Here is a 26,367-nt window from a genome sequence, read left to right as displayed (position 1 = left end):
TCATAAAAACTACGATTTTTCTCACAAGGTAATATTTCCTTTAATCTATTTTAGCCGTTAAAACCTCATTTTACTGATTTAGGATGATTTCTATAGTCATTTAAACCTTTATGGATTTCAAGTATGAAAATTTGCAAAATATGAATCTGAACCTTAATACAGTGTGATGATCCAAGCCTACACCCTGAACGTAGCCGACACTTGAGAACCATTGTTGGTCCCCAAGCGAACCATCATCTTTGCTGACTATAAGCGGAAGACTAATTCAAGCATACACAAGCATCAAAACTGAAAAATTATTTATAAACAACTTACTAAATCTGAAAGTTATCTAAAAATACTTAGCATTAAACATAAAGTTTTAAATATCATATCTGAAACTGAATATTGCAAGACTGACCAATAATGTCTATCTATGAAGCCTCTACTGTAAAAAAAATATGTATCAGGACAGGACCCATGGAACCTCAAAATGCTACTACTAACAAACCATAAAACTGGAGTTGTACGAAAACAAAGAGGTCTCACCTAAATTTGACGAACGGATGATATGATCTCAACAGAACGCGTGTTGAAAATCCTAAGTACTTAAATCTGCATCATGAAAAGATGAAAGTCGAATGACATCAATATTGAATGTACGAGTATGTTATCGGGCTGAATAAAATAAATAACTGAATTGAAATGCTGAAAGTATCTCAACTAAGGAATAGCATAAGTTACGATGAAAATCATTTAATGTTCTTATTGTATGGATGAAATAAAAGTAAATATTGAACTAAAGTGTATATATATATATATATACACACTTTACTAGGCAGTTTCTCTAACCAACAATCATCACTCTGTGCCTCGTTAATACAATATCTTACTCATGTTGCTAGAGTCGCCCTATACCTTGCCAGAGTATAGAACACAACTAAATTGATGGATCCACTAAAAATCTTTCTTGAGGCAGATAAGGAGTTGCTCGTCTTACAGTACTATCTTATATACAGTGGCTAATTAGTTTATGGGGGCTGTGAATTGTTTGAACTCTCCCCCATATGCTCAATACTATATGTATGTGTGTAAGCTCATGTAAAACACTCATTGGGTTAAGTCAACTGCTCATGTAAAACACTCATTGGGTTAAGTCAACTTCTCAAAAGGGTCTCTTTAAGAGTTAAATGAACTGTACACAATTTTTGTGAAAACTCTTTATACTTTTCTGAAAATGGCACTATCTTTTCAATGTGAAAAGTAATACCTACTTTAAGAGGTAACTGAACTTCTCTTTATTTGGTTGAAATGTTTTTGAAACCTGTTTATGCTCTTCTTAAAAATAGATTATTTTCTCAATGTGAAAATAGTACTTTTGAAACCACTTGGGTTCCCTTAAACTCATCTCAAAAGATACTTTAAAAATACTCTTGAATCCACTTTAAAATTTCAAAACCAATGCATGAAAATAAATGCACAACGGAGGTCAATAAAAATCTCATCAACTAGGGTTCATGTGAAATATAAGCATGAACAACAACTCAAAGATATCAATGCACATAATATAGCAATCTCATAATATAAGAATTTAAAATTCAGAACAAGAACATAACTCATATCAAGAATTTCATAAAAATTGAGGGTAGAACCCTAGATTCAACTTGCTACTGCCTCGGTGCACGCCCACGCGGAAAATGCTCAGTCAGCGCGTGGAAAGATAGTGTCCAGTAAAATGGGCATAAACTTTTACTTCAAAATCCAATTGATGCAAACTTGGTGGCGTTGGAAACAAGACTCAAATACCTTTAATTTAATATATTATAGGTCATATAATTCTTCATATTCTAAGAGATATGGTCGTATGAATTTAATTCAAGTGGAATCTTGCATCAAAACTTAATTGGTAAGGAATCTTTCAACTCAACCTTGTGCTAGGGGATTCTTGTGTCCTTAATTCATCTCCAAATTTATTCCCACACTAAATAATTAACTTTAACACCTAAAAAAAAAAAAATATGAGTCAGCCAATACAATCTTATACGTAAATAAAGAATGATTAGGTTAGAATTTTTTAGAATGTTACATGCAGGTTATACACAGTTAATGGATAGATTTTGGCCTTCTCCCGGCCATATGTTAGATGTTAGGTCCTTAAAGACTTGTAGACTTGTGTTATATCTCTAATATGTCATATATGGCCTTATGCCTTGTTATTTATTGATGTCTCAAATATCAAAGTACTTATTTAACTTTGAATTTATCACATAAAAGTTATTCTTTTATTTGGGGTGTCATCATATTTTCAATACAAAATATAAGAATTCAGATGAGATTATATTACAATCCAATAAGGTCATGAGTGGCACCCACTGCTAACCTTTTAGGTGGGTGAACCAACAAATTCAAACCCTAACTTATATTAATTGTTCAACTTACGAAATACAATCATAATGCAGAAACTCAAATCGTATTAATATAAGATACAAAAATTCACTAAGAGTCTATTACATATCTTTTCCAAAATCTAAAAGTCATCACATCAAAGACATTTAATCCCCAAATACTAAGTTTAAGAGTATCAAAGACACCATAATAGATAAATTAAACAGCTTGTGTCTCAGAAATTCGTCTTGTAGACTTGTATGGCAACAAGAAGCCATCTCAGTTATTCGAGACAACGACTACTTTTAATCATCATCATCATGTCTTCACTCATTTAAAGAAAAAAACTAAGAACTTCAACAGGGCAATTGTTGGTTCATGGAAAGGAATCGAAACCAGTTTACAACAAGAAAGGATTAAAGAAAACCTTCCGTTTTGATGAAAAAAAACCATGTATGGATTATGAAAGAATATCGTCCTTCGCATTACGAGGAGTGTCAATTCTTCTCAGGTTATCATTCCTTCGGATCAGAATTTTCTTGATTCTCTACTAATTTCTTCATCACAATGTCAAGAATCCTTTGCTCAGTATAAGTTTCAAGAAAATCAAGATTCGGAACAATTCAGCCCAGTTAGTTTAGTCTTGAAAGAAACAAATGTGTCTGCTTCAAAAGAAGAAGAATGCTCTGTTTCTGTGATTCATCAAGAAACTCCCTCTTTTTGTTTAGTCCAGAAATAGAGCATTCTTCTTCTTCTGCAGCACTCACATTTGACGAAGATTTTTATATTGGTTTTACAGATCTATGGAGTTAAGAGTTGGTGATAGTTGATACAACTCAAATCTTACAATTTTGTTTGCCCAATTGTATATGTTTTTTATTTTGATCTGTCAATGCACTTCCACTTTTCTTTTTATACTTTGTGGTTTAGAATTATTTTTTTATAAAAATATTTCCTTATACATGAAAAGAAAACTGCACTATTTGAAAAAAAATAATGGTCCGAGAATTTTTGCATATAGCCACTCAAAAATAAGTTAATTATGTTTCATAGTTATAGTTTGTTAATTACGATTCGTAGCTACATGTTAGATGGAGGAGAGAGGTGAGCAAGAGAGGGCAAAAAATGGAGAGAGACGAATTGTATATGTATATTTGTTGATAGACTTGTGTATATCTATCAAATAATTGTATATATGTAACTGATATACATATGTATTTGTATATCTGGCGAGTGAGATTGAGAGAGGTAGGAGAGATGCAAACGAGATTGGGAGAGGGGGGACAGAGGCAAGCGAGAGAGGACACAGAGTGGAGAGAGACGAACTGTATATGTATATCTGTCAGATAATTGTATATATGTAACTGGTGTACATATGTATTTGTATATCTGGCGAGCAAGACGGAGAGAGGGAGGAGAGAAGCAAGCGAGATTGGGAAAGGGAGGAGAGAGGTGAGCAAGAGAGGGCAGAGAGTGGAGGGAGATTAATTGTATTTGTATATCTGTCATATAATTGTATATATGTGTATAATTTGTATTTGTATATGTATAAGCGACGTAATTACAACTAAAATTAAGTTGCAAACCGTAATTAATTCAAACTATAGTTGTATTAGCTAATTAACTAGTATATGTTTGCTTATCCACATAATTTTCCCAAAATATAAAATAGGATAGTTCTGAACATAAAAATAATGACTATGAAACAAGGAGCTGTTCGGATGGTAAGCGATAAGCACCCCTCACTTTCAATTCGATAATCATGAGTTTGAGTTATTAAGGGAGCAAAAAGATGGGAGCTCCGACGGAGAGGCCTAGAGAGGGATAAAAATAAAATTTAAAAAAACAAGAATAACTATCATAAAATTAATTGATTTTCTCTTGAATTGTTTCTTCGTATAAACATTCATGAAGCCAAAGAAATCACGGCGATGGAAGGAATATTATAGTACAATACAATGTTTTATATCAATTATTATTTTAAGAAATGTGCAAAATTTAAAATAGACAAGTAAACAGATCGAATAAAATATATTATCGTGTTTGAGGAACACGCTCAGTCACATTTAGGGTTGTCAAAACGAGTCTAATTTAATATCAAATTTAACCCGTTTAAAATTCTTTATTTGCATTGAGTAATATATGTTCCTATATTGAACGTATAAAATACTATCTCTTTTATCTATCCATTATTTTTATTTGTAAATTAAAATTTGCTTTTCTCAGATCAAAATAATCTCAAAATATTTTTTTCATAGAATACATGTTAAGTGAGTCATCATAAATGTATGTTTATCTGATTGGTATAATGTATGGTAACTTTCCACTTCAAAATTAAGAACTTACTTTTTTATTTTTTTCGGTTGAAATTCAAATTGTGGTTATAAAAGCTAAATTGCACTAATATGTTAAAATTGTTAAGATTAAGTGAGTCAAATTAAGTGGATCGCAATTGAATTTTCAGCCCATTTAAGCTTAATCAATTTTAACCCAAAATAAATTTAAATAGATCATGATCATGATCTAACCTAATTTTTTATTTAAGTCATTTTAATCTCTCTAATTTCAGTTCAACTTGTCCATTTGAGACCCTAATCACATCACATCTGTTACTAATATGCAAGTGTATTTTAAATGAAAAAGTTGCAACTTAGCCGCCACATTTAAAAACTCAAATTCAAATAATAAATTGTCTATTATCTAATTCGATCTTTTTCACCTAACAAGGCTTTTTTTCTAAATAATTAATTCAAAATGCTTGTTATTCTAATAGTATTTCCTCCGTTTATTTTTAATTTTTCTATTATATAAAAATAGATGTTTATATTTATTTATTCAATTTAAATAAAATAATAATACATAATTTATCAATTTATATTTATTTCATCCTTATTATCATAACTCACTTCAATTATATTTCAATGAGTGAGATAATGTATGAGTAATAATTAGAACTGATATAGTAAAATTGTCATTTTATTTATTATCCTCTCCGGCTCAAATATAATTATTTGTTGTGTTTTCGTCTTTACACGTTCCTTAAAAAATTATTAATTAAGAGAATTTTAATTATTTTATCCTTTTAAAAAAATGTAATCACTTTATAATTAAAGTGTTTATAGTCGTTAAAAACAGTTAATATTAAGGATAAAATGAGAAAAAATATTAATTTTATCTTGAAATTTTAAAATAATAAAGTTGAGATAACTATTTCAAAAATTACAAAATATATTTTAAGATAGAGGAAATATATTTTTTAGAGAGTGTGCCAAATTAAATATAAACAAACAAAGTAATGGATAGATGATGGACGTTCTTCAATTAATTGCATGTCCAATATCTAGGGTTTAACTTGAGAAAAATATATTATTTTCAAGACCATCACCAAGTGGGTAGTGTATAATATAATTAGTTTATGCCTATAAATAATGGACATTTATCTATTGTGGTTCCATACAAAAGATTTACAATGAAGTTTCAGCTACTAATTTACTCCCTCACAATTTGTTTGGTGAGTTGTATTTTCTTTATATGTATATATATTTGCTTTCTTATCCTTCACAATTTAATTAATTTTCATCTTTATCTAATTATCATTAAATTCTGAAAATTTTAAAGAAAATATTTATTATTGTATATATGTAGTTAGCTTTTGTAGCAAGTAGTGATGCAGCTATATCTCCAGAGGTTTATTGGAAAATAAAATTGCCCAACACTCGTATGCCCAAAGTGATCAGAGATTTCCTTCCCCAAGCAGGTTAGTCTTAATTTGACTCGATGGATATTGTTTGAGGGAGGTAATTTAACGGTCATTGAGTAATAAGTCTTGAGAAAATTTTCAATTAAAATTTAATTTTTGTGAGAGGTATAGGAATCAATAGAAAAATTATCAATAACTAAAGGTAAAATGAATTTGAATCCCATATATAAACACCACAAATAAAATTTAGAAATTTATTGCTGATTTGCTGTGAAATGAATTTTAAAGAAAACAAAGCTATGATAGAGAAGAAAAAGATTCTAGCATAGAAAAAAAATGTTTACGATAGTTAATTAAACAAATCTGACCCCTTAGATTATTGAAAGGGTCACATATCATAATTTTAAGGATGTAATGTGGAATCATATTCTTCAAGATTATAAACACCCTTAATTATAATGTGTTAAGGACGATTATAATTTTAAGGATGTAATGGAATCATGTTCTTCAAGATTATAAACACCCTTAATGATGCGTTAAGGACGATTCAAGTACTATGATGGCCTAAAATTAAAATCGAATGGTAGCTTAAGATTTTTGAAATTCTTTTCATGAAATCTATTATTCTAGTTGTTAATGTATTTTTTTATAATCGGTTTCTTTTAATAATTTATTTTAAAAATAGTATAGCCAATCTATTTAATCTTTAAGCTTCTTCTAATAATTCCTCTCTCATATAAAAAATTACATTTTATGCAAATAATACTTCATATTTATTTTTAAAATACCTATAACTTATTATTCCTAAAAAAAAAAAGGGGGGGGGGGGGGGGGGCAATAAATTTAGGGGTCTAAGGAAGCTGCCTTTTCTTTTAAGGCTTTAAAGTCAATTTTCTAACGTGTGTTATGATTGTTCAAATATTAATTAAGGTTAAAATAGTTTTTTCTTTAAAAAATTTTCTAAATAATTATGTTAATATTTTTTTAAAGAAGGATGTAAAAAAATTACAACAAATAATTTAAGATGGAGGAGGTAATTGTCATTGACCGGTGCATAATATTTCCAAGTGGACATGTTAATGTCTTTAGAACTTATTCTATGAGAAATAATACCACATATCGATCGGATCTGAGCAAATAATTATGTCAATCAGATAAACTTTGGTTAGATGATTTTCCATTTTGTTACGCATTAAATTACTCTTTTGCTTAAACTAATTTTCTTTTTATAAAATATAATTTTCCGATAAAGGGTATTCAACTGATTACCATTTGTTCTATGTAGCTCCTCCATCGTCCAATAGGAAAGTCGTCTTTCTTATTTTAAAAAAACTTACTTTCCTAAAAAAAAGATGTTCTCTAAAAATTTTGACCAATCAAACATGATCCTCCGTATCGAACACACCATTAGTCCAATTTGAAACAGACGAATTTAACTACACATATGAGCCGTACAAGTATTAATTTTTTGGGTAGATGACTGCCCATATTTTGTTAACTATCCAACTTTTCTTTTGATGAAGACACTTATTCAACTATTTGAAAAAATTGATTGTTATTTATATGTTACTACAGATGATGGCATTCTTGACACAAAGAAGAAAGTATACTATGGTTTACACCAACATGGAGCCTGGATTTTCCATGCTGCTACCGAGGATGAGATTCACGAGATAAGAAATGAGACCCCTACCCAAAGCGATCATCAAGATAACAATTTCCTTTACAAACCTTACTTCTTCGAAAAAGAATTAGTGAAAGGGAAAGTCATCAACTTTCCCTCTCTAAAGAACAAAAACAAAGCACCATTTTGGCCACGACAATTTGTGGAATCCATTCCCTTCTCATCGAAAAAAATCCCACAAATTCTAAACTATTTCTCAATAAATAACAACTCAAAAGATGCTAAAACAATTGAGGAAACAGTCAAAGTATGTGAAGAACCCGCGATGAAAGGAGAGAAGAGAAAGTGTGCAACTTCTTTAGAGTCTATGGTAGATTTTGGGATATTCATGCTTGGAACAAACAATGTTAAGGTAGTTGCAACAGAGGTTCAAGGGGAAAATCAAATGGTGCAAAAATACACCATTAAAGAAGTCGAACTCATGGCTGATGGACTTAACATGATATGCCACAAACTTAACTACGCGTATGCAGTGCATTTTTGTCATGGTGGAGGAGGTACAAAGACATATATGGTATCGATGATTGGTGTTGATGGAACAAAGGTTAAAGCAATATCAATATGCCACAAAGATACATCTCTTTGGAATCCAAAAGGATTGCCTTTTGTAGTGCTTAATGCTAAGCCTGGTGCTCCCTCTATTTGTCATTACCTTCAAGATGATCAAATCGTTTTTCTCCCTTTTGTTTCATAAGTTCGATATAAATATCAAGTGCAGGTAAATATATATAATCCTAGATTGCCCTTAAAAGAATACTTTGGTTATAGCCTTTGAGTACCTATGTCTTTTCCTGTAAATGTATGTTTTTTACAATAATAAATGGAAATCATGATTTTGGCAACATGTTGCAAAAAGTCATTTTTTTTGGATTTTCTAATCGATTGCTCAACTTTTGCATGTTGGTATTTTGTCGAGCGTGTGTTATTTATACGTCCAATGTACAAAATACATACATGCAATACAATTGTATTTTTATATGCTAATGGTATGTTTTTGCTATATTGTCTATATTTTATAAAATATATATATATATTGATTTGCCAATTGTATGTTTTTACCAGATTGTCTATATTTGTATAAGAATATATTATTACTTGTTGTATGTTATTTAAGTTAAAGGGCAAAAATGTCTAAAAATAAACTAATTTATAATGTAAACATGTCTTTTTACCATTCTGGCCAAATTATGGCCAAAAGAATTTTTCCTTAAAAATCTATGCTCAAACGCTATTGTTGTCACTTGTTCCCATTGTTTTCTCACTTTGCTAATTAATCCTTGGTTCCCATAATGACTTCAATGATTAGTTAATCATTATTGAATAATTACTCACATAATTATTTCTCAATTATTACTAATTAATGATTCGAAGCAATGCAATAATATTAGTTCATTCAACTAATTTAAACGCTTATTCCCACAGGTCCTTTTTAGTTCTCATAAAAAAATTTAGAGTAAAATGATATAAACTTTGATTAATATTTTAAAATGTATTTCTTTATCATATTAATATGAAAAAAGCTGCAACTTATAATACTTTTCATATAGAATTTAAATATCTAATTATTATTTTTTCGGAAAAGGGTCATATTTGTCCTTATACTCTTAGAAAAGGGTTATGTTTACCATTCGTCATACTTTTTGATATATTTGCCCTTGCTATCTAATTTTGGGCACATATTTGCCCTTGGACAGTTAAGTATCATGTCACCACTTTTATTTAACGTTTACGTGGCGCTTACGTATGAATATATTTTTATTATAATTATAAAATTACTTTCTATTTAATAGTTTACTTAATAAATCTGACCTACCCAAACTCCTAACAATCTTGAACTTTTCCCCCAAACTCATCCTGAAACATCAGTATGATGTCACGGGCAAAATGTGCCCAAGGGCAAACATAATAACCCAAAGAGAAATATGTGTTCAAAGTCGGTTGACAAGGGCAAATATATCAAAAAAATATAACGAAGGATAAAAATAACTTTTTTCTAAGAGTACAAAATAAAGGAATAATTAATTTACATAGACATAATAGAACATATATTACATCTTCTACCGGTACTTATTAGTAATTAGTAATATAACATAATAATTACTACTGATGACAGATTTGAATTAATTAATAATTAATAAATATTATTTAAATTATTTAATGTAAATTAATATGGAAGCGTGTAAATATATATTTAGATTGTTTAGTTATTTAATAAGGAAGCGTGTATCTAGGAAATGGTTACTGCACACGTTTCTCAATGAGTCTTTTTGATTTTTTAATAATTAATTATATTTATAATTTTATTTTTAGTTTGTTAAAGTCCTAGAAAGTAGTCTAATGGCACACGTTTCAATTATAAAGCCATTGGACTTTTTTTAATAATTAATGTATATTTAAATCAATAATTAATTAAGGTGACTTTTTGTAGGTGTCTGCACATATTTCGAAAGTCTGCCTAGGAACCGCTTCCTTATTAAATAATAAGCCATTTTTAAATAATTAATAAGCCATTTTTTAAATAATTAATAAGCCATTTTTTGTATAAGCCAATTTTTGAAAGTTAGCAGTTTAATTAATAAATCTGCTAACTTTTTGTATGTGTCTGCACTGAACATGTGTCTGCACGTTTAATTAATAAGCCATTTTTTAATAATTAATTCAGATTATTAATTAATTAAGAAGTTAGCAGTTTTTGAAAGTGTGCATAGGAAGTGGTGAGATTATGTATTTGATTGACTACACACGTTTAGTGCAGAGAATAACTTCAAGTTTGTTTTCAATATCCCATTATCTGCATGTCCTTCATTCTTAGTCTCTGTGTTTTTTAAATTATATATTAACAATCATGAAGAGGTATTTGAAATCTAACCTTTCCCCTAGAAAAAGCCCTAGATTTAGTAACAATCATGGATTGAGTCAACCTCCAAGCTTCAATTTGATATCACAATCACTTGAGAACGATTGTTTGGAGAATAATGAAAGTGAAAATGTTCCTATTCAAATTAGTTCAACCAAGCAACAAAAAAAAAAAAAAAAAAATGCAATAGTGTTGTGTATACATGTTCGGATGATTCGGATTCAGATTTTGTGCCAGAATCAAGTTACATTAAGGACAAGAACTATATGAAGGGTGAGACTTCTAGAGCCCCAAATCCAAAAATTAAGGTGCGAGCGAAGAAGTTCAATTCCAGAAGTGGAAAAGTTGTTCCAAAGGTATTAAATGAACATATTTTCATGATTTTATTATTTTACTCTTTGCATGTTATTTTCATTGATGGAGATATTTAAACATAAATTTGTGTATGTGTCTGATTTATGTTCGTTTGTATATACAATTTTGGCATAAGAATTTGAGTTTATTGATGTGGTTTTGAGTATCATATGGTTATAAAGTATGAAATAGACTTTTGTAATCCTTCATTATTATCTCAGAACCAAAAAAAATCTGATATTATATCAATTAGATACATCAGTGTGAATTAATGTCGTTGTATGTGAGTATATTGTGTCTATTGAAATGGTCATTTCTCCTTTTGTTTTTAAATCATGTAACAAGTAATTTATTTTGATTATCTCTTTGGTATTACCAATTTTATATCAAACGTATTCATAATGTTGTTGTTTGTTAGTATATAGTATGTATTGCTTGAATTTATTTCTTGAATTAGCTCATGATCAATTTTTATACACAAGTTATTTTTTTATTTTTTTTAAAAAAGTACCTTTTTTTACTCCAGGAAAAGAAGAAATATACCCATTGGTGTTCCTACACCAATATGGATGTTTGTGATGACATTAGGAATCGTCTTAACGACCAACAATTTCTACAGTTTAAGGAATCTCCTTTTGGTTTATTTTTGGACATGCCACATATAAAGGTTCAGCCACAACTATTACGCAGCCTTTTGCTTGTTGAAACAAAGAATGATAGAGATGATATGTTCATTGTGAATGAAAATGATACTGAGCTTAAATTTGGAATTAGAGAATTTGTTGTTATCACTGGGTTAAAATGTGGTTTGGATAGTGATTTTTATTCAGATCCAGATTCTCCAAACAGGCTGCTAGCACAGTACTTTCCTGGAATAAAACAAGTTAGAAAGTCAGAATTTATTAATGCTTTTAATGCCAAAGATTTTATAGAGCCTGGAGATGTCTTCAAAATGGCATTGGTATAATTTATTGAGACTTTCTTACTTTCTGTTGAACCAAACAACAATTTTGTATCGAAATTGCACTTTGACTTGGTTGAAACTGGGGAGTATAAAGATTATCCATGGGGGAACCTTTGTTTTCGCACACTGCTTAAAAATTGTAGCCATAAACTGGGAAAAAATCCATCATCATTCAAGTTTGGTGGATTTCATCTTGCCTTACAAATATGGTTTTATGAGTGTTGCTCTAAGGTTGATCGTTCTGTTGCAACTCGCATATGTACCACCACTCCGCGGATACTCAATTGGCGGACATCTGATTCGTTGATTTATTTTGAATTCTTAAAGAATACAATGTTTAGAAAATACGGAAATCAGGTAAGTGTGTTCATGTGGTTTGATTATAAGAATTTTATTTCTTGAATTATGTCTATAATCTCTTTGTTTGAAATGTTTTTTCATATGAATTTTTAATGCTAGATCAAGTTTTCAAACATAGTACTGACAGATGTGGAGCTGGCTGACATGGATCCTTCAATCATGCCAGAAAGCACAAATAATCAGGATGAAGGGGTTAAGATGGTTTTAACTGATGAAGAAAGATATTTAAGATTAAAGAATGAAATTGTGAATGTAAGGGAAAATTTTACTATGTTTATATAATCGTATACATGTTTTGATAGTTTCTTTTTTCTTACATAGGTCCGGGAAGATTTTTGAAGTTGATGATCATATAAAGGATTTGAAAGCTTATATTGATGATTCAATGAAGTTGCTTATTGAAGAATTCAGATCATCAAAAAAAAAGTCAAGTGAAAGTCCAACACATGAAAAGTTTTTCCCAGTTCAAGGTTTTTATTATTTTGATGATATATGTTGAAAATCTATTGTTATATTAGTTTTATAATTATCATGTTTATGTTTATGTCTCATATCTGCCTATATGAGTTATTTGCGAACTACTTTTTCCTAAAATATTTGTTCCACTTAAAATGTACACAAAATCAAGGAGTCGATTCTCTTGAAAAGAATTCGCCCGATTAAGGTATGGTTCTTTAAAAATTACTTTGATAATTGGTTAATCTATTATTATCACTTTATATACAAAATTTATACAAAGTGAAGATTAGCAACAACCTGTTTTCATACTTGTTTTATACTCAATAATTTTTTTCATAGAATTATATGAATTTATAGTGAAATACTGATATTTTCTAAATATTTGTTCATGTTAAATATAGATGTTGAACAAAATCAAACAGCTGATACTTTTGGAATGAAAAATTCAGATACAGGTATTGAGTCCTTTATAAATTCTATTCAACTTGCTTTTATACATATTATTAGTTGTTATACCTAATTTTTATAATAAGTTGATAATTTTTATTACCTGTTGTGAATATATTTTATCATTTTAAAATGCAGTGGCATCAGAAAATGAGGTAGATGATTCTTCTGGAATGAATTTGTCAGATACAGGTTCGAAATATGTTAATGTTTTTGTTGTAGAATTGAGGTCCTATGATGAAGCACTAATTTGTTATATTATATATGATTCTAGTTTCTAAATATGATATGCCGGGAACTTCGTCTACTAAAACACCAACATTGGACGATTTTCCTCCATTCACAGACACACGAATGGTTGCATTGGACCCAATACTTAATGAAACAGTGACACCGCAATTGCAAATGCAAATTAAAAATTCAGGCAAGTATGATACATCCCCATATGTGCAGCTTCCTGAAGGTGGAAATAGTTGTGAAAAGAGGATGATTTTTTCTAATGCTAAGCATCCTTTTGAAAAGTTTAAAGGGTTTGATTGTTCTGCTGATTTGATAAATAAGTTTGTAGATTGGGTGTATCAGAATGTATCACAGAGACGAAATAGGTACTTTTGACATTACATTATGACGATTTTACTCAATTTTTATCAATTATTTTCCATATTATGGATTTATATATATAAAAACATAATTGAAGCAGGAAGTCTGCGTACACCGCAGTGTATGATAAGTTGAAGCCTGAACTTGATCTAGGAATTGTAAAAGTAAAGAAAATGGATTGGTTCCACATAATGGTTCATGATGGAAAACCTTGGGAAGATGAGGTATCTTTCAAAATTTTATCTTCTTCATGTATTATATTAATATGACGTTGTCCATAGAAGAATTTCCAGATTCACATATTAATGTCATTTATTTAATTTATATGTATGTGACCGATGAGTATATAATTCAAAAAAAATGTAGAAATCTTATTATATATCTATTATATACAGTTATTGTGTTTTTGAAATCACAATATTTTAAAAACAAAATGTTAATCATATTGTATGCAATTAATATGTATATTTATAAACTACGGTTAATCATATTGTATGCAATCAATATGTAATTTTTTAATCCTGTTTTATCATTTTGATGTTATTATTTACTGATTGTTTATATTGAAACAGCATGTTGATGTCATTATGTACTATTTACGGAAAAAGGCTAAACACTCTACAAACATTCGTACTAGATATGTCACCACAGACTCTGTTTTTATGTCGTGGTTGTTGGGAGCTGAAATATTGTGGGAAGAATCAAATTGTGATATGAGTTCAATATCTCCTAACCATTGTGTTGGTCAATATATGCGGGGTTACAATTTGATTGCCAATATCCCTTGGGATAGAGTTGATAACATCATCATCCCTGTGAATGTTAGTGAGTGGTTTCATTGGATTCTTGTAGTTTTTCGCATAAAACACAGGTGTTTGTACGTTTATGATTCAAAGATGGGTGATGAAAATCACACTAAAATGGTAAAACAAGCTGTTGAGTCTATTGCAAGAATGATACTGTTGTTCTTTAGTAGCATAGGCTATTATGGTAAACGTTCAGATATTCAATGGCATATGGAACCTGCTTATTTTGACAAGTCAGAAATGGAACCGCTTGAATATAAGATGCAAAGGAACATCCCACAACAACATCCTGATTCAAAGTAAGTGATTCCCTTTTTGAATTTGCTTGTGTAACTAAATTGCCTTCATATTTCGTTAATGAATTTAGTGTACTGAAAATGGAATTTTGAATACGTTCTATGATAATATCAACTATTTTGAAGAATTAGATTATTAAATAGAGCTCACCATTTTTGATAATAGACTTGTTAAAAAGAAGTGAAGTTGATAGCCATAGGTGGACTGTGCTCAATTTTATGTGTTAGTTTAGGTTTAAAAGATTCAATTCCGACCTGCCAGTGCCTCCTGTTTATTTTATAAATAATATTTGATGTTTCTAGTTCATAAGCTTTATTTTTTTAATTTTTTTTTAATTTTTTATCTACCAGTTTTAAGATTTTCAATGTTTTCAGTGATAGTGGACTTTATGCATGCGTATTTGCTGAACTTATTACACTTGGAGTTTTTGAAATTCCAAGTCAATGTTTCATGCCAAAACTTCACCGTAAGAGATATGGTGCATTACTTTGGGAATATGCAACATCAAAACTTAGTCAAGGTGCTATAAGTGAAGGTGAGGTGAGTGGCAAATTTTCAAGCAAATTGGGTGAACCAAGTATTAACAGAGATATTGTTAGGGATTGCCAGAAGTTTCAGATGCCAAATCCTACACCAAGAGTCTACAAATAAATATGATGGATTATGACATTTATTTAAGTTTTTTCATTTTAAAGGATTATCTGTCTTATATTTTTGGTTTTGAATATTTCTGGATGAAGACGGTAAATGTTTTTTTTAGTTGGTGATTGTGAACTTGATTTCTGGCAGTTTGTATATGGTATTAAAAAAGATTTGTGGCAGTTTTATTTTTAAAGTTTTGATGAAAACTATTATGTATTATTTTTAGTTGTGGATTGTGAATATATATTTGATATATAATCACTAGTGTACAAATTATTTTGTAACGATTCTATATAGCAATATTATTAATTAAAGCAGTCATTCCATGGTTATACAACTATTATATATAAAAATAGTTACACTATGTAATATAGTTTGTATTGAAAGATTGATGATTATGAGAAGTGTTGAAAGATTTAAACACAAAGGATGATGATCATACGAAAGTTTTGAAAGCTTTTTTTTGATGATTCAATCAAGTTGCTTATAATTATCATATTTAATGCTTATCTCTCAATGCTGCTTATACGATTTTTTGCGAACAATTAAATATTCTTAAAATATTTGTTTCACTTAAATAAACGCAAAATCAAGGAGTTGATTATGTTAATAAGAATTCACCAGAGATAGACGTATTAAGTCTTTATAAATTATATAGAAACTTGGTTCCTCAATTATAATCACTTTATATATCAAAATTATGCAAAGTGATTATTCTCAAAAATCTATTATAATAACTGTTGTATATTTGTTATAATTTCTAATATGACTTGTATGATTTTATAGGGATCTACAGATCATTCCCAAATTATTTGTTCCATCTTTAAATTTAGATGCAGTACAAATCAAGGAGTTGATAATTTTGGAATGAACATTTCAGATGCAGGTATTGAGTCTTTAAAATTTTATGTCACATAACAAAAAATATATAATTATAATATTTTTTACTAAATTGTATTTCATAAACTTAAATAGAATCCTTAAAACATACTAATAACATAGATGAATCACCTAGAAATAACAAAAAACAGTTCAATTGTTTGTAAACAAAGAAATAAATAGAACAATCACAAACATATGATCATAAACTATGCATCTAGTGGATATCTACCACATGTTGTCCTGTTGTGCCCCTCGCGACGACATATGTTGCATGTTACCTTGGCCCTCTTGAATTTTCCTTCGCTATATGACTTCTTGCGTTCCATTGGTGGTCTCCCTGGCCCTCTCTTATAATCTGGTGGTAATAATTTTTGATCCAGCACATGAGACGGTATTTCCCATCTACTCTCACATGGAAGAGGTTCAACTGGAATTGCATACGCGTCTTGGAAATTTTTATTGTTGTAGAACTCAGAACAATAGTCCTCTCCATGTTTATTTCTGTGTGCAATTGCAGCCATAGCATGACCACATGGTATCTCATCCAGTTGAAAACGTCCACAACTACATTTTCTACTTCGTAGACACACTGTGAAACATCTTGCTCCATCAGTTATTGTATGTAGGAATTGTGTTGATGGGCTTACCTAAAACAATTTCATGTATCAAAAGTATAAAAATACATACAAAATTTGCTTAGTTACAAAAATATTCAAAAATTAACATTACAAATGTTCAGAGAATTAGATACTTACCGTCATACGGTGAGATATCTCACGGTTATCTTCAAGTATTTTATTGTATGGTTCAGTAAGATCAGTTTTGGTTGCCCAGCCTCTTCGCTATGTTTAGCACTCCATGATTGAATTGTTATTCTCATAAAATCCAACAATGATACTACCGGAAGTTTCCGTGCTAATCGATTGGTGTTGTTTATTGATTCTGCTATGTTTGAGGTCATTACCCATGTATGATTAACAGTTGCATGTGTCCTTGTCCATTTATGATATCCTATTCCAAATAAATATTTTCTTATCTTCTTATCGATTTCGTCCACCTTTCTCATCAATTCTTCAAATTGTTGAAGTGTGTATGCCTTTTGCCATTGCAAAGAAAAGCCTTTTCAAATCTTCAACATTCTTGTGAAATTTTTTGATAACATTGCACCATAAATGCCAAATGCATGCGTAACGAGGCAGACCAGGATATACTCTTGATGTACCTTTCCATATACTCTCATGCCTATCTGAGACGAAGCACATATTTTGTCTTTCTCCAAATGCATCTCTAAACTTTTCAAAAAATCATGTCCACGAAGCATCATTTTCAGAATCAACAATAGCATATGCCAGTGGGAGAATATGAGCTGTTTGCATACCAAATTTATACACATTTATTACTTAAAACGAAGATTTTAATAAACATTGAATTTTATAATTAAATATTAAAGGAGTCACTAACAATATAAGTTAAAAGGTTTTATAAATAATAGTAAAATATGTAGACATACCTCCTGGATCCAACGTGCTTGCAATAAGAATGGTACCCCCATAAGAACACTTCAGATGTGCTCCATCAACAACTACTACAGGCATGCAATATTCTCATCCTCTGATTGATGCCTCTAAAGCAACAAATGCAAATAGAAATCTATCGTCTTCGGTTTTCTCTAAACTTAGGACTGAACCAAGATAATGCTTATCCAAAATGTAAAAATAAGCTGGTATTCTTGCATATGATTCCGTTGGATCTCCTCGCAACATCTTTACTGCCTTTTCCTTTGATCGCCAGGCTTGCATGTAACTCAATGTAACACCATGAAGTTTCAGCATGTCATCAGCAATATCTCTTGGTGTGTATATTTTTTTTGTATCTATAAACTTATCCAAGACCATAATAGCGACCACATCAGTAATTCCTTGGCGCCTTGCGTATATTCTCTCCCGGACAGAACATGTGTGAGTACCACAATATTTTCTTATCTTGAAAAGTCCAGACTGATTGAGACTTGATGATTTCAAGAACCAAGTACAATTTTTTGACAGACAAACAAGATAATAGCTGCAAGAGAACACAAGTGAATTTTGAAGTTAGTATTCAAACATCAAAAAAATATGATAATACCTGCAAGAGAACATTAAAATAATTACAAAGTTGAGATGGATCTCTTAACATTGAATGTAAACTTATTGACAAATGCGTAATGCTTCATTCATTCTGCTAGTACACTTTTATCTTTGTAAACTTGTTTCACATCCACAGAAAGATCTGAAGCATCACTAATGATATCATTTTCTTCATCATCCACAGTATCAATATATTCAATAGGATTCATCCCAATCAAACGCACTGAATTATTTGAATATAAATCTGGAACACCACTGATTTCACCAACAACATTATTTGTGCGTTCAATAATAGGACCATATTCATCTTCAACCATTGCCCTTTTTTTAAGAGTTATACACAATGGATACTTACTAAAAAAATCGACATTTACCCTCCGTTGGTCGAGATAAACATGCACGCCCATATCATTGTGTATTGACATAGGTGGACTTTTGTCGCTTACCAAGTACATAATATTCAACTCATCAACTGTTGTGTCTATACCGAGTTGATCTGCTATAGCAGCAACCAACCCAATGTGTTTCGTGTCTAAATTATATTTAACTCCTTCTAAATGGTACTCAACATATCTACCTGAGAATGAATGAAATTTTAATGTAATGTGGTTGTCAAGTACGTTAATCACCAAAAAGAATATACATCACAAAACACTGTTAAAGTTTATTAGAAGAAAAAAATTCCAAATCAGTTATACGTATAATTTTAAGACAAACTTTAGCACCTCCAGTATTACTCCAATTCAAATTTTATACCAAAATTATATAATTAAATGTTTTTTTTACATTAAATAGCTTTGTAAAATTATATAGCTCATTATACACCATAAAAAATTATCAATATACGATCATAAGTATACAAATAGCACAAAATCAAAATTTATACTAAAAATATACTTGAACATAAATGACATGATAAAAGCTTACTTTATATGAATATTATACACTAAATCAGTTAAATACGATAACATATTTTTTCAATAAATGTAGAGTTTTATTTGCATTAAACGATACCTACAAATATATCAATATAATACTTTAATATTTTCTAGATGCGCTTACTTAAATACAAAAAAATAGCACATCAAATAAACAAGTAATAAAACGTCAAGAAATGCTATTATACCTTAATGCAGTTAAATCAGATCACATAATTAAATTCAATATTTATACAGTAAAAGCTATCTACAAATATATCAATATAATACTTTGATATCTTTAGATGCGCTTATTTACAAATCAAAAATAGTACCTCATAAAAACAAGTCAAAATATGGGGAAAAAAACACAAAACGTCAAAAAAAACCCATAATAATACATTAAAAACAAACCTGTCGCATCCCATCGACCTCCATGATGAATCAATATTGAGCAAATGTTATTATTTTCCATGATTAAAATATGATATTGAAAATAAAACCTCAAGAAAGAATAAAAGATGCAGAAATGCAAGGAGAATATAGGTCAATTACACAAAAACTATATTTATAGATGCACGATTCAGTTTCCCATAACCTATATTTTTGGAAGCACGATGCTATTTTTATTTTTTTTTCTTGTGTTTAATTTAAAATAGATAATTTATTATATATATATATATATATATTTTTTTTTAAATAGACACGTTTAATAGTAATTGTTAGATAGTGTTAGAATTCTACTGCTATGTATGGAAAACTTGAAAATACTGTTACGTCTTGTAATATATAATCTATATTTTGTTATTTGGCTAGTTTACTCAAAATAAATATGACTCTTTTTCGTTTTATTTTAAAATATCAAATTAATGTAATTTAATTTAACTTTGAAAATTAATCAAACGGATTCCCAAAAAGCGCAACATGACAACTCAAAAAGGACTAAAAGTATATATCAGTAGAAGAATTATAATTTATTACTCCAACTTATATCAATATATTTCTCATTATTTTATTATATTCAAGTGAATTTCGTGCAACTCGAATTATATTTAGAAACGTATCTAAATTAGTCTGAATTAATTGTAGAAATTCGACGCTTACATATTCCGCATACGACGCTTGACTGCAGCCAATATGAAAGTTGAGAAATATAAATTTGTAATATACTATGAAGTAGTTCATAGTTGATAATTAAACTTATTAATGTCACTATAGGGATATTCCAATTTGTCATTCAAACCTTAATTATGCAGCCATTTTATTAATAGCAAATTTCAACTGAAGCCGAAAAATTTAAGAGACAATATATTTGTTTGATAAAAACCATCCACCGTTAACGGCTGAGTCAGAAATTTTATTAAAAACAAAATTAATTTCTTATATTTATATTTGACGCGGTTCATTTTTAAAAAATAAATTAATTAATTATATCATTTTTATTAATTATAAACCATCTTAATGTTAGTAAATAAATAATATTATATTTGATATTATCTCTTAATTTTTAAAATTAAATAATTATTTTTAATATAATAGACAAATAAAAAAATAGACGAGCAAAATATTATTAACAAATCATGGACCTCCCACGTTTATTTATATGGTCAATAGTTCTAGAGGAATTCAAATTCATCACACTGTAGAGGTTTCAACGTACAAAATATACATATATTTTTATGACCATTGTTGATAGAAATTCATTAATTGTTCTAATAATTAATTAAGAGGGGCACAAATATTTAATAGTAGTATTCTATGCCTATAAATATAGGATAGTTTCTATTCTTGTTCATCCAAGGTTTTTCTTTTCGAGTTTTTTTAATCTATTCACAATTTATTATAACAAAAAAAAAAAATTCAATGAAGTTGCAGCTACTCTACTCTACCATTTTCTTGGTGAGTGGTATTTTTATGATTTTGAAATCCTAAATTAACATTTTAGTAGTAATTTACATTTCAAGTTGTGATTTCAATTTATTAAATGTAAAATTTAATCTATAAATTTATATTTGATAAAAAGAAAATCAATCATTTTGAATTTTACAAAAGAAATATTGTTTATGTTTGACCTAAATAAATTGTACGTGTCATGTGGAAGTAATGTATAAACAAATAACTTTACTACTGTTGTTGATTTATTGGATCAGTAGATCCTTCCATAATTATGTGTATTTAAAAGTTTGTAGTAACATGTAATAGCAAATATTTCTTAATTAAAATATGGAGACATGTGATTTATTAATGCGGCATTTCAGGATGTTCAAATGTCTTGCTTATGAATTATATATGTTTTGCTCATTTGGTAAAATTGATAAGAATTGAGAAAGTTCTTAATAATCATTACAAATTTTGAGATTTTTATGTTTATGAAAAAAAATATACAATTTAAAAAATTTAAATTACACATTCAAAAAAAAAATTCAATTTCATTTTTAAATAACTACTTCCAAATCATAATTTGAAATCATATCCGAATCCGCCTTATAGTTGACTTAATCAGGGGAGATACTGATAAAAAAAATTGTTTATTGTTATATACGTGCAGCTTACTTTTATAGCAAGTACTCATGCAGCTATATCTCCGGAGGTTTATTGGAAAATAAAATTGCCTAAAGCTCAAATTCCCAAAGTGATCAAAGATTTACTTCCCCAAGCAGGTTAGTTGTAATTCGTTTCGATGGATATTGTTTTATAGAGTTAATGTCAGATATATTATAAGATCGCAAAATTGTTATTTAATTTTGTCCTCTGTAATAGTAAAATCATGATTAGTTTTTGTCTTACTAAAATAAATTAGGAATGAAGTTCACATACTTCGACAAAAAGAAGTTTATGATTTTATATTATAGTGAAAAAGTTACAGCGATTATACATCAAATTAACTAAGTATTAATTTTATTATTACATGTTTCACATATATGTCTTAATGCATAATTATATTTCTACCATTGGGGTTAATTAGCTACGTACTATCAGTATGGATAAAAGTTCCATAAATATTTCAGATTGTATCCATGCATCTAAATTCTATGCAATTTCATGTAGAAATTTATTCATCAGATATTATAGAGTAGGGTATGTTCCTAATAAAGGAAGATGTTTTTAGAAAATAATTGAATTTCTTACTGTTTTCTGGCAAAAAAATATTATATATATATAATCTAAAAAAATATTGTGGGAGGTGGGGCGCTACGGGCGATGAGGTGTAATGGAGGATGGAGAAAACGTAATCTATGTGTGAAATATCACTTGTGAAACTTGTTTTTCATACTTTCACTAGCAATAGCGAAACCAGAAATTTCATCCTTTGATATGTATAGTATAATTTTCTTTTTATAAAATATAATTTTTCGGTGAAGGGTATTCAACTGATTACCATTTGTTCTATGTAGCTCCTCCATCGTCCAATAGGAAAGTCGTCTTTCTTATTTTAAAAAAACTTACTTTCCTAAAAAAAAGATGTTCTCTAAAAATTTTGACCAACCAAACATGATCCTCCGTATCGAACAAACCATTAGTCCAATTTGAAACAGACGAATTTAACTACACATATGAGCCGTACAAGTATTAATTTTTTGGGTAGATGACTGCCCATATTTTGTTAACTATCCAACTTTTCTTTTGATGAAGACACTTATTCAACTATTTGAAAAAATTGATTGTTATTTATATGTTACTACAGATGATGGCATTCTTGACACAAAGAAGAAAGTATACTATGGTTTACACCAACATGGAGCCTGGATTTTCCATGCTGCTACCGAGGATGAGATTCACGAGATAAGAAATGAGACCCCTACCCAAAGCGATCATCAAGATAACAATTTCCTTTACAAACCTTACTTCTTCGAAAAAGAATTAGTGAAAGGGAAAGTCATCAACTTTCCCTCTCTAAAGAACAAAAACAAAGCACCATTTTGGCCACGACAATTTGTGGAATCCATTCCCTTCTCATCGAAAAAAATCCCACAAATTCTAAACTATTTCTCAATAAATAACAACTCAAAAGATGCTAAAACAATTGAGGAAACAGTCAAAGTATGTGAAGAACCCGCGATGAAAGGAGAGAAGAGAAAGTGTGCAACTTCTTTAGAGTCTATGGTAGATTTTGGGATATTCATGCTTGGAACAAACAATGTTAAGGTAGTTGCAACAGAGGTTCAAGGGGAAAATCAAATGGTGCAAAAATACACCATTAAAGAAGTCGAACTCATGGCTGATGGACTTAACATGATATGCCACAAACTTAACTACGCGTATGCAGTGCATTTTTGTCATGGTGGAGGAGGTACAAAGACATATATGGTATCGATGATTGGTGTTGATGGAACAAAGGTTAAAGCAATATCAATATGCCACAAAGATACATCTCTTTGGAATCCAAAAGGATTGCCTTTTGTAGTGCTTAATGCTAAGCCTGGTGCTCCCTCTATTTGTCATTACCTTCAAGATGATCAAATCGTTTTTCTCCCTTTTGTTTCATAAGTTCGATATAAATATCAAGTGCAGGTAAATATATATAATCCTAGATTGCCCTTAAAAGAATACTTTGGTTATAGCCTTTGAGTACCTATGTCTTTTCCTGTAAATGTATGTTTTTTACAATAATAAATGGAAATCATGATTTTGGCAACATGTTGCAAAAAGTCATTTTTAGATTTTCTAATCGATTGCTCAAATTTTGCATGTTGGTATTTTGTCGAGCGTGTGTTATTTATACGTCTAATGTACAAAATACATACATGCAATACAATTGTATTTTTATATGCTAATGGTATGTTTTTGCTATATTGTCTATATTTTATATAAAAAAAAAAAAAAAAAAATATATATATATATATATATATATATATATTGATTTGCCAATTGTATGTTTTTTACCAGATTGTGTGTATTGGTATAAGAATATATTATTACTTGTTGGAAAACAGGTTGTTTAGTAGATGAGATTCTGCAACTGTTTACATTCATTTTTGTTTCTTCACTTGGCAGAAGTTAAATCATAATTTCAACTTCAACACCAGGTTTTTATTCTTTTTTCTATTCTTAATGACGATAAAATCGATCTTGCTTGTTTTCCCTCTGCTGATAACCAGTACCGCCCACAAACACAAGTGCTGAATAATCCTTTACACCAAAGATTAGAGCAAATAAGCTCAAACTGAATGTGTTACTCCAACCCCTCAACCCACTCGCCGTCATATGCAGTGTTTTGAGTCCCAAAGCAGGGCGTAGCGCACCAAATAGGCTCCAGCACATAGATGAAAAAGCATAAATCCATAAAGTCCCCTCAGAGGTAAAAGAGTGTGTTCTAGACTTGCACAATAATAAAACGGATGTTAATTTCATTTAAAAAGTATCTCAAAAGGATTAGTAGGTGTGGAGAACGATGATAGAAAGGATAATGATTTCATTAGACTTGCACCCAGTGCGTCGCTCGTCTTTATAACACTGCTCCTAAGCATCAACCACTTAGTATTCCCTTGTGGCTTTACGTTAATGCTTTCCCCAGTTACCATGTCATCTTTTTAAAGAAACACATTTGCACTAATCAGCATTAACACTTTCCCCAGTTACCATGGCATCTTTTAAATAAATACACTCAGTTGCACTAATCAGCTATCTGAGAATGGCAGGAAGGCAAAACAAGCCTAATCTACACATGCTTTCATAAATGTCTAGTTCGGACATTTTAATCTCTTGCCTAAAAAAACACACAATAATGACGCAATCAAGAACACATATTTAACAAGCTGAATGGGATTTCTACAGTTTCTTCACTAACTTTAGCATTCTACTAAAACTGAATCCACATATAATTAGAATTACAATAATGCAGAAAAGAATTACTTACAATCAATAACAAACCTCAGTTATTGCTTTATTCTAATTAAATATCCTACATATGCATCAACCAAAAAGAGAGTAAATAGAAGTTGAAAGACTGGACCACTCGGATTGAATTGCATCACCTGTAATTTCATGGAAACGATGAACGCAATCTCACCTAACTTTAAGACTCGAAAAAGAGATGTAAGAACAAAACTGGACCATCACAGCCCAAAAATCTCAATCCAAAGCACCTCCGCTAACCCTCAACTAACTCATAGTCAATATCTAATCAATATCATCAGAAACTAAATCATACACCAACTAAAAATCTACTCCCATTACAATCCGAAACAAACATGAACTTTGAAAAGATGATATACGCAAACTGACCAGCTTTAACAGAGTGGAGTAATTAATATCATTGCAGAAAACATATACTCTAAAATTTCTCGTCCACAATAGAGATGCACTAAATCTTGGCTTTACTGGACTAAAGAACCAACCATGATGTGTATACAACATCAGCAGAATGGATCTCGAATTGGAAACCTTCATATTTATAAAATTAAAAAAAAAAAAGACTGGAGGAATACAGAGAGCAGCACCAAAAACTCCAAAGGCTCACATCATGAACCAAATTTTCCTGCACTTCAAAACAAATGTTGATCTTGTAATATAAACTCCCACCACAAAGCAACACAAAAAAAAAAAAGATACACAAGGTCCCCTCAAACGTGTCCCTAAGTTTCAATTACACACTTTCAGCTTAGTAGCCCGACTACTTCGACACCTAGCACTTGCAGTGTTTGCATGAAAATAGGAGCGCGCGGGAGAAGCCCCCTGTAACATCTCGCACCTAGAAACGACTAGAAGAGTTTAAAATCTGAAAATACTTATTTTTGGAAAGAATAAGAAAAATCTGGAAAATTTGTCTAAGTTAGAAAAGTGAGTTTTAGTCATTTTCAAACGACCATAACGCCGCTGAGTTTGCGCGATTTCGATATCGTATGAGTGAGCTATGCCTTTCGGAAGTTGGGATGTTGGATTGAGGAAAGTCCAAATTCGGATTTAAG

The 26,367-nt window shown here is 29.9% G+C and overlaps 3 protein-coding genes across 3 annotated transcripts; 2 read left to right on the top strand and 1 right to left on the bottom strand.

Annotated features, from left to right (window-relative positions):
- The first annotated feature begins 4,058 nt into the window (after positions 1-4,058).
- Positions 4,059-8,538, top strand: LOC125825179 (BURP domain-containing protein 3-like). The gene is made up of 3 exons (XM_049504513.1): positions 4,059-4,088; positions 6,010-6,121; positions 7,640-8,538. The coding sequence occupies exons 1-3, from the start codon at positions 4,059-4,061 to the stop codon at positions 8,440-8,442; spliced, it is 945 nt and encodes a 314-aa protein (XP_049360470.1). The 3' UTR covers positions 8,443-8,538.
- Positions 8,539-16,622: 8,084 nt separating this feature from the next.
- LOC125825178 (uncharacterized) lies at positions 16,623-17,740 on the bottom strand. Its single transcript, XM_049504512.1, has 3 exons — positions 17,639-17,740; positions 17,172-17,258; positions 16,623-17,063 (listed from the first exon to the last, which is right to left on the bottom strand). Exons 1-3 carry the CDS (start codon positions 17,738-17,740, stop codon positions 16,623-16,625), a joined length of 630 nt encoding a protein of 209 aa, XP_049360469.1.
- A 3,582-nt stretch (positions 17,741-21,322) lies between these two features.
- Positions 21,323-24,043, top strand: LOC125825177 (BURP domain-containing protein 3-like). The gene is made up of 3 exons (XM_049504511.1): positions 21,323-21,358; positions 22,008-22,119; positions 23,145-24,043. Exons 1-3 carry the CDS (start codon positions 21,323-21,325, stop codon positions 23,945-23,947), a joined length of 951 nt encoding a protein of 316 aa, XP_049360468.1. The 3' UTR covers positions 23,948-24,043.
- The last annotated feature ends 2,324 nt before the right edge of the window (positions 24,044-26,367 follow it).

Source organism: Solanum verrucosum, unplaced genomic scaffold (genome assembly GCF_900185275.1).
Source record: "Solanum verrucosum unplaced genomic scaffold, falcon-dt-bn FXZP01000113.1, whole genome shotgun sequence".
Taxonomy (NCBI): domain Eukaryota; kingdom Viridiplantae; phylum Streptophyta; class Magnoliopsida; order Solanales; family Solanaceae; genus Solanum; species Solanum verrucosum.
The sequence above is the reverse complement of the archived record's forward strand: the minus strand, read 5'-3'. Positions and strand labels throughout refer to the sequence as shown.